Source organism: Oryzias melastigma, linkage group LG1, assembly GCF_002922805.2.
Source record: "Oryzias melastigma strain HK-1 linkage group LG1, ASM292280v2, whole genome shotgun sequence".
In the NCBI taxonomy this organism is placed as follows: domain Eukaryota; kingdom Metazoa; phylum Chordata; class Actinopteri; order Beloniformes; family Adrianichthyidae; genus Oryzias; species Oryzias melastigma.
Genome location: NC_050512.1, coordinates 22892557 through 22907420, shown reverse-complemented (window position 1 = coordinate 22907420; position 14864 = coordinate 22892557). Strand labels below are relative to the sequence as shown.

General features: G+C 39.8%; 1 protein-coding gene across 1 annotated transcript in view; it reads left to right on the top strand.

Moving 5' to 3' along the window:
• LOC112157370 (nuclear factor 1 X-type) overlaps positions 1-14864 on the top strand; it is a 114971-nt gene that overhangs the window by 89186 nt on the left and 10921 nt on the right. Inside the window, exons 7-12 of the mRNA XM_024290070.2 lie at positions 91-126; positions 429-556; positions 1837-1911; positions 7679-7807; positions 11224-11390; positions 12791-12938. Coding sequence (XP_024145838.1) covers positions 91-126; positions 429-556; positions 1837-1911; positions 7679-7807; positions 11224-11390; positions 12791-12938 — 683 coding nt within the window. The remainder of the gene's footprint in view (positions 1-90; positions 127-428; positions 557-1836; positions 1912-7678; positions 7808-11223; positions 11391-12790; positions 12939-14864) is intronic.

The window sequence follows — 14864 nt, the reverse complement described above, 5'->3', positions numbered from 1 at the left end:
TGTTGCTTTCCTCTCCATGAATGTGTGATGCTTCTTTCTCCCTTCTCCTTGTGTCCTCCTTTCTACCTCTGTCCTCTGCTGTCACTTTAGGTCTGAGGTGGAGTTGTACGCAAACCTTCCACGGAGGTAGTTATGAAAATCTAAAAGATATCAATGAATGAAAGACCAATCTTTAGACTTTTAATTTGTAGCTGTCTGCTTTCTAACATTTCTGTTTCCTCCTTTTTATATTCACTGACATTTCTTGTTCTGTCTGTTCTGATTGAGGACTGTGCAAGATTGATGTTTTTTTCTCATAAAGACAAAGCCTTTTCATACAACCTTTTTTTAGTTCTGAGTGTTGTACCCCTAAGTTTATTGTTTCCTGTTCCTAAAGATGATGTATAAATATTTTTCACCTTTGATCCTCTTTGAATTTTCCCTCTCAGCTCTACCAAGAGGAAGTCCTTGGATGACAGTGAGCTGGAGAGCCCCACGGACGATGTTTTCTATCCCGGACGCTCACCTGCCGCCAGCTCTTCTCAGTCCAGTGCGTGGCCTAACGACATGGATGCAGGTAGACCCCCACCCCTCTCCAGCTTCGCAAACACCCTGAAACTTTTCCACCCTCTTGTCTGACTCTCACCCAACCATCCAAGTCCAAGCTGATGCCTGCATCCAGCTTTGACTCATCCATACTCCTCACAAACCAATGTCTTCCGTCTGATGATGTACACAACCCTAAACACTCTGAAAATGAACTTCCAAACCCACAATTACACCTTTGTGACACAAACCTGCACATTTAAAAGTATATATATATATATATGTTTCAAGAATTTATGAGACCAAGACATGCAGGAACATAGGAATAAGACCCACGCTGATAGAAATCCTGTTTTGGCCTTTTTAACATGTTCTTGTGCCATTTTCCTGAAGACAGCTAAGCTCAAAACTGGATTTCTGGCTATTTTTTTATTCAAAACTTTGTGAATTAGGAGCAAATAAAAACATTTGTTTTAAAAATGGGCTTGTTTGTGATGTAGAAAATATGATAGGCCACAGGCTCCCTGCTCCAAGTTGGTTAGGGGAAGGGGGCGGGATTGCTCCATACCAACGATCCATCCCACAATTCAAAGACAAATTTCTAATGAACTACTGTAAATATCGTTTTATGACTTTGGGGAAAAAACTGTATAATCAAAATCAAAAGTCCTGAGGGAACTTTATAAAAATAGCTCAAAGGCAATCAGCGTGGGTCTTTAAAATAGGAAATGCTTGGACACCAAGATTTTTGTAGCTTTTTGCCAGATTTTTTGACAATACTTAAACATGGCAGAATGTTGATGGTTCATTCTTATCATTTTCAGTCACTTTTTTTTAGTAGGCTCTGAGAAGCTTTTGCTCACAGTCTGTGTCCCACTATGGCCACAATTCAACCAAAAACACCATGAGAAACCATCTATAATAGCTGTACTGGACGCCATCTGCCCAGTAGACGTTACACCCCTAAAATCTCAGATCAAGATGGATGTTGGTGGTTTTTATTGCTTCCCATGAACCACTTTTTCGATGATTGATCCCTAGACTCATCTCTTACCTCCCCCACTGATCTGGTCCACAGCCCCTCACTGCAAGAACACATTTTTCCTTCAACGGCTCACATTTCTCCACCCTTACCTCGAAGCTATTCCTATGCATTGGGTTAATTTGATGTTGTGAACATGATCAGTCCTTCTCTGCCTTGATCACACATAGATTCTCCCTCCTAACTCTCCCTCCTGCCTGTCTTTCCTCATTCTTTTTTTTTCTCTCTTCCCCTGTCTCATTGTTAACAATACCCTTCTTCACTTTCAGTGCAGCACCATTTGGCGAGTGTGCAGGAGAGGAAGATAAAACATGAAAACGATGGCGTGCAGTTTCCTTACCATGGTTAGAACAACATTGATTACACTCATACTTGTTTACTATCTATCAGCCTTTTTTGAAGCACAGTCGTTCCTTTTGTGTATGTGTGTTTGTGTGTGTGCATCTATGCAGAGACTGTAAATCACTTCTGAAAAAGCATATTTTTGTGTATGTTTCAAACTGACTTGTGGGAAGTGCAGGAAAGGACAAGGACAGCAAGACAGTAACAGAAAGTTACAAGTGAGAAGAAATGAGTTCAAACTTTTTTTTCTTTTTTCTGTGAAACTTGAGGCTACAAATAGCTCCCCTCACACTCTCCTGGTTACATATCAGATGTCAGGCTTCCCAGTGATACTTTATCTGTTTACACTGACAAGGCCAACAGGTAGGATCACTTGCTTTTAGCCATTGTTACTCTCAAGTACACACTCTTGGACCCCGACTCGCACTATATGTAAATAGCCGTTTTCTCTGCAAGACATCATCCCTCTTCAGGTATTCAGGTGCACGCCCTGCATCCATTTTTTCGTTGCTTACTCCTCCCTCTTTTGGACGCAAAACCCATCCTCTTGAGCTCTCCTTTTTCACCTCTAATTGACGATGTGTGCAGCAGAAAGGTCACAGAGTACGAGGAAAAAATTAAGGAAGGTGGAAAAAAGAAAAAAAAAATCTGGCAAGTAAGTTGAAAGAGTGAGGAGTGTAAGAGGAGAAAGTGCTGGTTGACCTGCAATGGTGACAGCTGATGAGAGAAAAGGGTTAATTACAGTGTTAAATAGAGGAGCCAAGACTCTTGGTTACATTTTGCCAGTCTGTCCTCACTTGGGCCTCAGAGGCCGCTCCTCCACTTCTGCTCAACCCACTGTAGCTGTAAATGTAATTAAGAGGCTGCTCATCAGAGCCAGAACGGAGGCTTCAGCATGCCTTACTGCACCACAGCCTCACCTTCCATCTTTTTTTCTTTCTTCTTCTCCATCAGTGTGGCACATCTTTCTGCACACTTTCAAATGAATTTGACAGCTTGGAATGTCAAATAGCATGCAAATCTGAACCTTTTACCCAATGAAGTCATAAGAAAAAATATGGAAAGGCAAAAGCTTTTTAATTTGACGCCTTTGTGGTAAAATTAATTGTTGCTATAACAACAGAAGGGGTGCAATGGATCACAAAGATCAGTTTTAGAGGCACAGTTTGGATAGCTTTTTCAGAAATAACATAACCTACCATTTTTTTTTTTTTTGAAAATGTTGATTTGTAATAAAACATAAAATACTAAAACATAGCAAAAACTAATAATAACTTTAAACTGAAGATAATCCTATATATAAAATAAACTCAAGATGCCTATTTGGGGGACACGTATGTTCCAAACTGTTTCCGTGTAGATCACGGTTCAGACATGATCTGTTGCACCCCTAAAAACATGGTACTAAAGTGGTATTTATTCATCTATTTTGTTTCAAGCAACTTGCAGCCTACAAACTCTATTTGTGTTCAGGTTGTGGTGAAGTAAATGTAAACACGCACAAACAGGTACCCTTGATTGCCTCTATTATCATTAGGGTGCTAACACACACACAGATGTATTAAGTTGCACTCGTACAGGCGAGTCACACAAACGCCGCTGGGTTCAGATGTAGACATGATGAATTTTTGCTCACATAGCTCACAACCCAGTGAGACGCACACACACTGGTCCCAGATGGTGTTTCCATGTGTGTGTAGCCTTGGGATCCGTGAGGATGCTGGAGACAGCTGCTCCACAGAGGCGAAACAGGGTGGGGGTGAGGTAAGGGTAAGCAATCAAAACAGCCATGATTTCATATTAGTTCCAAATGATTGTGAAATTTTCACCAGAGAGCTGTGGGGGTAAGGGGCCTTGCTCATTGCCTTGAGTTAAACGTTTCATGCAATTGGGAAACACGTCTTCCTTTCACTGTTGCACATGTGTGGTTTAAATCAGCACAGGGACAATTCCCCAGCTTTCCCCCCTTTTTTTTTTTAAACCACTCCCCTTTATCTACTCCAACTGTTTATGTGAACTTGTTCTATATTGTATGTTGTTTGTGTTTGTGTGTGTGCGTCTGTGTGTTCTTCAGAGGCGCATCTGGTGGCAGGCCTGTTAGTGCAAAGAGACAGAAGGGTCATCATGGGAACGCTTGATTAGTTGCCAGTGAAAAACTAAAGCCTGCCAGAATAGGAAACAGTGGAGTTTTTGGCAGGCACGCACACAAACACAATACAGATCAGACCACTGCACAGTTTGTGAAGTGACGAAGATTGTACCTCATTTCTGCTTGATGATGGAGACAACACCACAAGTTTCTACTTTTGAGAACATCAAACCTTGTTTGATCTCTCTACATCAAAAGTAGGGGTGCAACAATTCGTTTTGACAACGATAATTATAATTTTATCCGATTCACTGACCTAAAATCAATTCACGACATCTTTCGTCTAAACCAGTGTGACTCAGATGAAGACCAGGGTATTGGTGCAGGTCAAGTTTTCTAGATTCCTTGCATTTCTTGCAAGGCAATCAAGTATAAATTAAATATGTGTACAAGCAAACAAGTAAACGAGAATTTATGTCAAATTCATTCACATTTTAGTTTCATAGAGTTCAGCCCACTTTTGTTTTTACACATCCAAATAATCTAAACAGAACATTGTTAGAACATAATGGCTTGATCATTTTTTGCTGCCTGTTGACCGCTGTAATGAGTGGGAGCTGGTGACAGACAAGATGGCGGCTGAACATCCGTAGAAGTCCATAACTTTTGTTTTGATCAAAAAAATTAAACACTGTTCTGGAGCTAAAGTTTTCCTGTAAAAGTCTCAACAGTTTAACAAATGTGAACACTTTTGTTTATATCCTTTTTGAAAATACTTAAGTGTTTATTGGTCTTTTCTCACATTTTAAGATTATCTTTTACACTAAAATGTCTATTCACATCCAAAAGTTTTAATGAAAGTGGGTAATAAAACTTTGAAAACTTGTGGAATTTCCGTTTCGGACTAATGATTTTCAGCTGCCATCTTGTCTTCCACCTTTTTGATGTAATGGCTCATGGTTAGTGAAACAAAACCACCTACCTTAATCCAAATGGTATTTTCCAATATCAAGCTGGAACCAATTTCTGATGATGTATTTGATTACCAGCTTGCCTCAGATAGATTGATCTGTTTGGATAAATATATTAATAATCACTCCCCTACTTGAGAATAGTTTTTTTGTCCCAAAGTGACAATCTACTGCTTTTTCAAAGTTGTGTTTTTTTTACCCAATTTGTCTTCATTTCGCTTCCTCAGTCTTTTCCCAGCTCTTCCTACCAGTATTTTCATCGCCGTCTCCCCATGCTGCTACACTTGTACCCACCTTCCTCCCTCTAGTGTGACAGTGTCAAAGCAATCACTGCTAACGGCTGGTGTCAGAAGTAGGATTGGGGTTGTTTTCATGCTTGGAATCTCTCTGACAGTACAATACGCCCCCAGACTCCTGCTACATTTGGGGGAGGGAGGGTGTGTGCGTGTGTGTGTGTGTGTATGGGGGGGTATATCTGGTAAAGACATAAATGGTTCACACGAATTCACTCCCACCTGCTTGAGACTTAACTCTTTCACACAGGGGGGGAAGGTTTTACACGCCCCCACACTCCCATAGACTTTCACACATCTCCAGCTGGAGAAGTGAGGCAGAATCTTATTTAATGCCTTGTTTGATGCGGAGCGGCCACAGAAATAAACCACAAAACAACAGTCAAAAAAAAGTTGAGGAAGAGAATAGCTTCACGCCGCGTACTTGTGAGGAAGATTAGAGAAACTTGAAGGGGAGGAAATGTGTCTATTGTTGCATCAGTTAAAAGTGGAGGTCTTAACCGTGCGTTCAGACGTGTGCGAGTGTGTGTGCACGCCAGAGATAATGACCATATTTAATGTCTTATGACATTCCGATTTCATACGTGTTGTCAGAGCAATGCAACAACAGCAACAAAAAAAGACACTGCTGTAGTTTCACAGGTTCTGCTTTGCTCTCTTGCTCCTTCACATATTTTCATGTCTCCCACATTCATCTCGCCTCTCCCTCTCTGTCTCCTCTCTCCATCCGTCTGCTTGTATTTCGCACTCAGCAGCTGCCGTGTCCATACTGTACAGTGTGTGCTATTTCTGAATGAAGCTGTCTTCTTATGCAGCCAGCATGCAAGCTTCACCGTGGCCAGACCACAACTGGTTGAGCGCGGCTTATTGACGGCCACGTTCATACACAGAAAAACCCTGAGTTTGGCGCCTGAAAGAGAGAGAGAAACAGAAAAACGTGGGACTAAGAAAAACACTGTGGTGCAGTATAAATTACTATGGCCACAGATGTTCTTTGGCACCAAAACAAAGACTATGTTCAGTTTGGCTTTAGGTGTTATACTCCTTTTTTTCCCATCTTTAAATACATGTTTTTAGATGTATTCTTCTGCATAAATAACTTGGCCGTACTGCAGGGTGTTGGGTGTCCTACAGTCTCTTTCCTCTCCATAAAACAAGCATTGATTAGCCAATAAAATTAAGATTTTTTAAAAATCTTTCCAATCAGTCTTTTTCACTGGCTTAAGAATTATTATTACGGTGGCCCTGAAGTGCAAATCACTAAATGCAAAAATATATTAAAGATTACAGTAAAAAAAATGAAAAAACAAACATTACATTTTGGAAGTCAAAGCAAAATACCAGAAATAAAAACACAATTCCAAATAAATGATGCAAAATAGAAATTAAATGTTTCAAAAAATAAAAGTAATTTCCTGAAATAAAAATTAAATGTAAAAAAAAAAAAAAGTTAGGTATTATGGGATAACGCTAATTAGATGATACCATTTGAGTTTGGACGTTTGAGTCTTTTCAAATGCGTCTTCAATGTCCACATACTAATAAAAATGTTAAGATTAGTACGGCGCATCACATCACCGCAAATAACTTTACGCTGAAATGATTGACAAACATCATCATCCAATCAGTCATGCCCGATAAGAATCTACTTTTACTGGTTTCTGTAAAAAAAATAAAATAAGGAAACAAAAGTAACTTTCAAAAATCAAAGTTAATCTGAAAAGTAAGCAAAATCAAAAGAAACCAGAAAAGGTAGGCACTATGGGGCACAGCTGATTGGATGATGACTTTTTTAAGCCTGCTGACATTGAAGACCCATTTGAAAAAATTCAAACGTCATCATCCAGTCACCTGTGTCCCATAATACCTACCTTTTTCAGTGTCATATTATGTTTCATTTTTTTCATTTCATGTTGATTTCTAAAAGCAACTTTTGTTTTCCGAAACATTTTATTTTAAATTTCATTTTTTAGAATTGTGTTTTGGTTTCTGGAATTTAGTATTTCTCTCTAGAATGTAATGTTGCTTTTTTAAAATTATTTTTTTTGCTTTTTTAATTGTAGTTGTGATCTTTAATAGGTTTTTGCTTTGATTGATTTGTTGGTGCATTTTGCCCTTCAGGGCCACCATACGTTACAGTAGTAGTTGTAGCTGCTTATAAAAAGCACAGGGAACTGTGCATCATTTTTTAAATTAACAGTTTGAAAGTATATATATATATATATATATATATATATATAATTATTTTTAAAAACCTCAACAATCAAAAAGTCTTTAAATGGAGTTCACTGAAGGGGCATCCGTTTATTGATTAAAACCACCTCTCTTTCCCCTTTCACCCCCACATTTTTTTATTTTATTTTATTTTTTTTTTGTGACCCAATTTTTATTTTATTTACTTATTTTTTTCCGCCAGGACTGTCCTCGCCTGGTTCACTTAAGAAGCCGGGAAAGTTTGATTTCAACGCCCTGACTTCCCAGACGAGGTCCCCCCGCATGGCGTTCACACACCACCCGCTGCCTGTGCTAGCAGGAGTGAGACCAGGTGAGAGCCCTGCCATGAACCCAACAACTCCAGCCACCCCCCCCCCTGTTTTATCCTGAAAAAGAGAGAGAAAGGGAACCGGGAACCTGACCCCAGCTTTCCATGTTTGTGCCACCAAACTCCTCGCAACAGAAACCAAAAAGCAACTCTTCAGCCATGAGTCTGAACGTGGAAATCCTAATCAGAAAATGAAAACGTTCCAGTTTAACATTTGCGACTTCTGCCCGCAAAGTTTCACTTGTTTGGCGTGACTGTTACCATCATGGCTTGGCATTAAAACCTCTCTCTCTCTCTTTCAGTCTTTCTCCATCAATCCATTTTTACACCATCTTTGTGCCTGTGTTTTTAATGATTCCATTGCATGGTACCAATGCTGCATTCATGCTTTGTGACTGATATAACACATCTACTGCTTTAAGCATTTGTTGTGGCGTTTTCATATGCCAACTCTCACTTTTAAATAGTGAGTGCTGTTCACCGTATTTTTTGGACTATAAATCGCTCTGGAGTATAAGTCTCAACTGCCTACAAAATACATTTCAAAGACAATGTATAAATATATATATATATATATATATATATCTATAAGTTGCTCTGGAAAAAAGGTTGTGAGATCTGACTTATACGCCATAGTGACTTTTATACACATATATATATATATATCTGTGTGTTTATATACATATGTATAAAAGGAGTATAGGTTTGAGCAGCTAAATAATACATAACAAAGACGAACACACACACACACACACACACACACATATATATATATATATATATATATATATATATGTCGTTCTGGAGTATAGGTTGCAGTTTTGGGAGAAAACTGTAACCCCTCTGAACAAATCTGTCAAGCTGCATTCACAATGAATGCCATTCACGTATAAAATTTGTATCCGCCGCTTCTTTTTCGACATAAACCAGATGTTCCTGCTGCGTGTGGGAGTAGCTACCGACAAGTTTTTAGCCTCATCGCTACATGGAACCATCGACTGTAGATCTCATTTTCAATGCACAAAAAACACAGATAATGTGGAGATCAGGTTTATTTATCTTTAAGAGTTCTATAAAAGTATTGGACGTCAAAAAAGCCATATCTGGGATCATGAGATCATTCAGTCTTTTTTTTTAAATCACAGCAGTTTTTACCCTCAAGGTCTGAATGCGCTTTTAGCGGTACTTCTGTCTCTCTGTAACCCAGTTTGATGACTCGCTGTCCCACAATTATCCAAGAAAGAAAAAAATTTAAACAAGAGCAATAATGTCTCAATGCAAATAAGGAAAAATAACAAAGTTCAGAAGGAGAAAAATCAGGTTCTCCTCTGAGTTTGTCTTGGACGGCGCAACTTCTTCTGCATTATTGTCAGTAGCAAATGCTGAAACACACCCCTACTGTGCCCTCTAGTGGTTCTTAATGGGAAACATCTGCTGAAGGGCAACCAATTGTTAGTGAGAAAATAACAAATTTATGAACCAATTTATGTTTTAAAAAAAATAAAATAACAAAGCCTACTAGTCACTCTTGTGTATAAGTCGTAACCATGACCACACTATGCGAAAAAGGTGATTTACACTCCAAAAAATAAGTTAATCCCTACAGAGTGCCACAGATGTGGATATAGTTCTCAAATATTCACTTGTTCTTGGTCTACCCATTATACTAAAGACAAGATATCCTCTTCGGAGCTTTTTGGTCTGCAGGAATATCCAACACGGGTTGTCTGTTTCTATTTAAAGAATCCCCAAAGTCTCAAAGATCTGTAGTTTGCCAGCCGTTCCCTGTAGTTTGGCCTCACTTTTGAAAGAAATAAATATGTCCTCCTTTTGCCGTCTCTCTTCATTCCATTTGTCTCTCTAAGGGAAGGATTGGTGCAGTGCCAAACCAGACCTGCCATGCAGAGGTCATTTGGACTCGTTGCCCAACATTTTGAGATGTATTCATTTTTTTTGCAGAACTCCCAAAAATTATGTTTGGAAATCATGTTCTTCCCTTTTTTGTACAATACTGTTTATTTTTAAACTTATTTCTAACTTGACACTCACAAACCTAAATGTTGTTCTGAAAGTTTCTAAAGGAATTAGACTGTTTTCAAAGATTGGCTTATTTGTCTGCATATGTGTAAATTGAAACTCTTGTGGAGGACTTGAAAATGGCTGCTGTCCAAATAGATTGTCCCTCCAAGGATTTGTTCTATAAAGAGGCTGAGGGGGATGATGGGAAAGAGAGACGGCTGAAGAGAGGGATGGGAGCGGAGAATGAAAGGGAAGGAGAATTTAAACAGCCACCATGCAGCCTGTATGGTTGGAGCTGTTAACTGTTGTTCCACAGGTCTAGTGAATGCGGCTGCTCAGGGGTTCAGACAGGATCGGATGCGTTTGGCTCTGAAACGGCAATGGAGAGCTGCCAGATTCGCAATAAAGAGACACATGAAAGCTGGCACGCAGAAAACATACAACTGTATGTAAATTAAGTTACATCCACAAGAAGAAAAAAACATTAATGTGCACATAAAACCCCTAAAAGTCAAACAGGAATGTTTCAGTTCTGTGGGTGCAATTGACACAAAAGATGGTATTTGACTCCAATAATCTCAAGTGCTTTTTCCCATGCTCCCTCACCTAGCAGCTTTCCACTTCAGCTTGGAGAGACACATTTGCAAAGCAATAAAAGGATCACAGCAGTGAAGACAGTAGCTCAGTGTGTTTGTGTGTGGCTGGCTGATTGATGTCTCTGGGAGGTGTTTTGTGGTCACCGGGGAGCATGGGGGAAGATTCCCTCTAAAGCATCCAACTGCTGGGCAGAACCACACAGCAAAAGTTATGCTTCTGATTAATTACACACCACTGACAAACAATAAACTAAAAGTGGGAAAAGCCAGTGTGGGCTAAGCCTGTCATACCCCACTGGTTTGTGTATATGTGGGTGAGTGAGAAAAATGAAGATGCAACAGAAGGCAGAAAATACTGTAACACTCCAGCATGCATGTGGCTGTGAAAGTGTGTGTTATTGCAGCTTACTCAAAGTACATAGAAGTCTAGAAGAGTGTTTTTTTTTTAAATGAACAAGAACATATTTTGTCCAATAGCTAGAGATAATTGAAGTCATTTATAAACAGAAACAGCTTTAGTCAGTCCACACGAGAAAGTCATTGGCAATAATTAGCCGTAATGACAACCGGGTTGTATCCTGCCATCTGTCCTTGTGTTTTTTAAGTATCCTAATGCTGTTTTAAATGTGCATGTTTGGAATATCATGGTAGTTAGTCATACATCTTATCATCTGTGCTGAAAAGAAGTGTCAGTATAAGACGGTATCTCACTGTTTTTGTTTTTTTTCTCCCACTCTTGGTGTCCACTCCTCACGTCCTCCACCCCTTTTCCTTTTCCCTTTCCTTTTGGTCTTTTCTTGCCAGGGAGTCCCCGAGCCTCGGCCTCTGCCCTGCACTTCCCCTCTTCATCTATCATCCAGCAGTCCAGCCCGTACTTCACCCATCCCACCATACGCTACCACCACCAGGACCCGCTTAAGGAGTTTGTGCAGTTTGTGTGCACCGATGGCACTGGACAGCCCAGTGCCCAGGTAAGGGGATCTTTGATGCTCAACAGGATGTGGAGGGGGGTTACAGGAGGCTTTGCTACAGCAGTCTGTGATTTATGAATATATTTGATTGCAAGTAAAACTTTTTGAAGATTTGCATGTGGAGCGCAAGGAACTTTGAAGATGGCAGGAAGCTAAATCATTTGCTATTTCATGTTGTATCTTGATACAGATGTTAGCTCAATAACTGCATGTTAGTAATTCTTTTGGAGTAAAGTTTTACATCCAGACTAAGAAGGCAGCAGATAAAAAGGGAAGAAGCTACCCCATCTTTGACTAATCACTGTTGCAGGGCAATATGCTTACCATATTCAGAAGTTAGCTGCCAGGGTTCTTGCTTGTTAGATGTTTGAATGAAAAGGCTGACTTTGACAAAGTGGCAAACGGCATTGGATCTGTTTTACTGAAGCAAACCAGTTCTGAGGATTTGTGCACATCTGGATTTTTTTCCTGTTTGCAGAGTGATATGTCTGTTAAATAATCAAACTCAGTTATTAGGACTAAAGATGATCTCCAGGAGGAGTTGCTCAGCTGTTGTTTGATAGGTTTAGTGCTACTTTTTAGATGGAATGCACTTCCTGTCTGTTCAGTATGCGATGATCTGTCATAGCAAGTTGTGGTAGAAGGTCAAAGCGTCTAAAAACCATCCGCCTTTTGCCAAAAGCCTTTTAGAATCAGGGAAAAAATGTTCATAAAAATTGTGTTTTGGGAAGTAAGGAAGGTAAATGCCAAATCTGAGAGGACAGAGATGCTTCTGTGGTGCCAGAGAGAACAAGGCAACCCCAACAACATTTCTACACTTTGCTAAAAAGGCAGATATGAAAACAGAATGAAGCTGAACATCAACTGGCCTTTAGGACACCTTCTGGAGCGCTTGACACTGACTTCAGTGCTGTAAACCTCTACTGAAAACTTTTGGCCTTTGGAGCAGTTTTAAAACTACTTCTCTAGTGGTCTGTTTCATGCCCTGTCATCCTTTGTTTGCTTGAAACACAGAACAACACAGACTTTTATTTTTTTTTACAGCTTCACACAGAGCAATACACAGAAAATCCAGCATAAGATCACAATTTACTTTTCTTTCCTTTCGACTTTTAGAATCTAACATGGCACTTCTCTTAACAGTCCCTAATTTTCCAACATGGTCAACACCATTTTCTTTTCCCCTTGTGTGTGAAAGCTTTTCAATTTTTTTTCCTCCCAACATTTAAGTAGTGTTCCATTTCTTTCATTTTTTTTAAACAAGTCTCAGTGTGGAAGTGTGTATGCTTGTATTTTTTCTCATTTTAGTAGATTCAAAGGTTTTATGTTGAGTGTGCGTCTCCAAATAGACTGTATGCAGGGTGTGTCCTGCTCACCCTGTTTGTATGGTCCATCTGCAGCCTAATGGAGGTGGCCAGAGCAAAATGCCGGGCTCCTTCCTGCTGCCCCCGCCACCCCCGGTGGCACGCCCTGTGCCCCTTCCCATGCCCGACTCTAAAACCTTCAGCACGCCCACTGACGGCGGACTCAGCTCACCCGCATCTCCGTGTAAGTCACCCCCCCACTCCCACTCCCCTTTATAAAGCAGCATTGATCCCAGAGTCTCCCCGAGGACTTTTCATAAAAACCAAAACAAAACTGAAGATGTATCTGAGTATATTTTCCCACTGCTACATGGAGCCCATGAGATCCCCAAACAAGCCCCGGTGCCTATAGACATCTTCAACTTTTGTAGTCTCAGCCGCGATGGTCTTAGTCAAAGTTGTGAATTTCGCTGTAGGTTTTCTTGAAGACTGCAGTCTGCTCAGTCAGCAGCCCCAGGAGCTTCACTCTTGGTCTGTCCATCATCTCAGACTATATGATCTTTCAAGCAACAAGCAGTTTAACAAAAAAAAAAAAAAGAAAAAATAAGAAGCCACGCCTTTGCCAAAACAAAGATCCTCTTTCTAGCTACCCTGTAGCCCTTTTCAGACTAATACATGAACACAAAAAACCCATGGAACATCCATGTTTCTCTCAGTTTAGGTTAAAGACCCACTCCAATTGGTGTTTTCTCTTGATGGAGGACATAAATTAAGCTTAAACTTGCATTTCTGAGTATGTATTTGTTCAAATTGTTGTGAATCATGAGCAGACAAAAACATTTGAAAAATCTTGTAGCAGTGACATTGTTGCTACTGTCAGCTTGCTGCTCCGCTCTATTCTAATGGATCAATATTATAGATCCATTATTGTCTTCGTTTTCCCTGTCTGAGCTGACATTTGGCTCCAAACTGTACGGCTGGATGACTCCTCCCCATGTAAGGTTAGGTTAATGTTCTGAGGTGCTTTAAGCTAGCGGGGAGCATGTAAACAAAGGGATGATGGGAAGTAAGGGCAGGCTTACTCCATCCCAACAGTCCCAAGGTGAATTTCTACTGCCGTTCTGCTGAAACTGCGTCCTAGAAGACAATTATATTTTTTTAAATTTTGGCTAAAAACATCATAATCATAATTTAAAGAACACTGTGAATGCTTTTACTAATAGATCAAAAGATGATCGGAGTGGGACTTTAACAATGCAAAGTTGTCCTGGAATTTAAGGTTTCTTTGAAACAGTTTATTTTTAACAATTTTTTTAATAGATTTGAATAATTTAAAAAATAAATAAAAAGGTGGGCTTTTATTAGCTTCTCCTTTGGGCGAATATTTTTCATTATAATTTGCTTGCAGCTGTGCAGACCACATGTTGGATAAGAGCAAATTCTGTATTAAAAATTATAAATAAATTGTAGGTGGTGCACATAATAGTGGAAAATATTGTGTTTTCTGCTAAAAATGTTTTGACAAATTAAACAAATTGGATTGCTGATATAAAGTTAGACCTGACGCTTTCTCCCATAAATGTCTGCAGCATTGCAAGCTGGTCAGGTGTTGGCACTTACAGGTAAATGTTTCCATCTGCCAGTACTGTTCAATAAAACCATAAGAAATTGTAACTCTCAGCAAAAAACGAGCTGACGATACTCGACGACTTTGCAGATTTAAGAAAATGTCTGAAAAGGGCTTCAGTCTCTCGCTGCCTCTCGTGCTTTGAAGTTCCGTCTGTTCTTGTCACCCCATGGCTGCAAATCACCTCTGCCTCCATCCTCAAACTTTTCTCTTCTTTTTTTCCTCTCTGGTGTTCCCTGCTAGCACCACTTGAGGCAGAGAAGTCCTTTCCCCCCTCCCTTGTTTTGGATGTGTTTTGTAGTTTGCACGAACAGTGCAGAGCTTGTGTTCTCTGTCGCTTCAAGCCTTTGATCAACGCAGACTTTGCATGTCTGTCTGACAGCCGCAGTGAAATTCACCCCCCCCCACCACCACTACTACTTCCCTTTTATTTTTTTGCTTTCTTCTCTCCTTTACTTGACATTCTCATAACCTCTTTTCATTATTTAATCTTCATATTCTCTTAGTTTTCTTTTTTATGGAACAAAATTAGGGCAGTTGGCG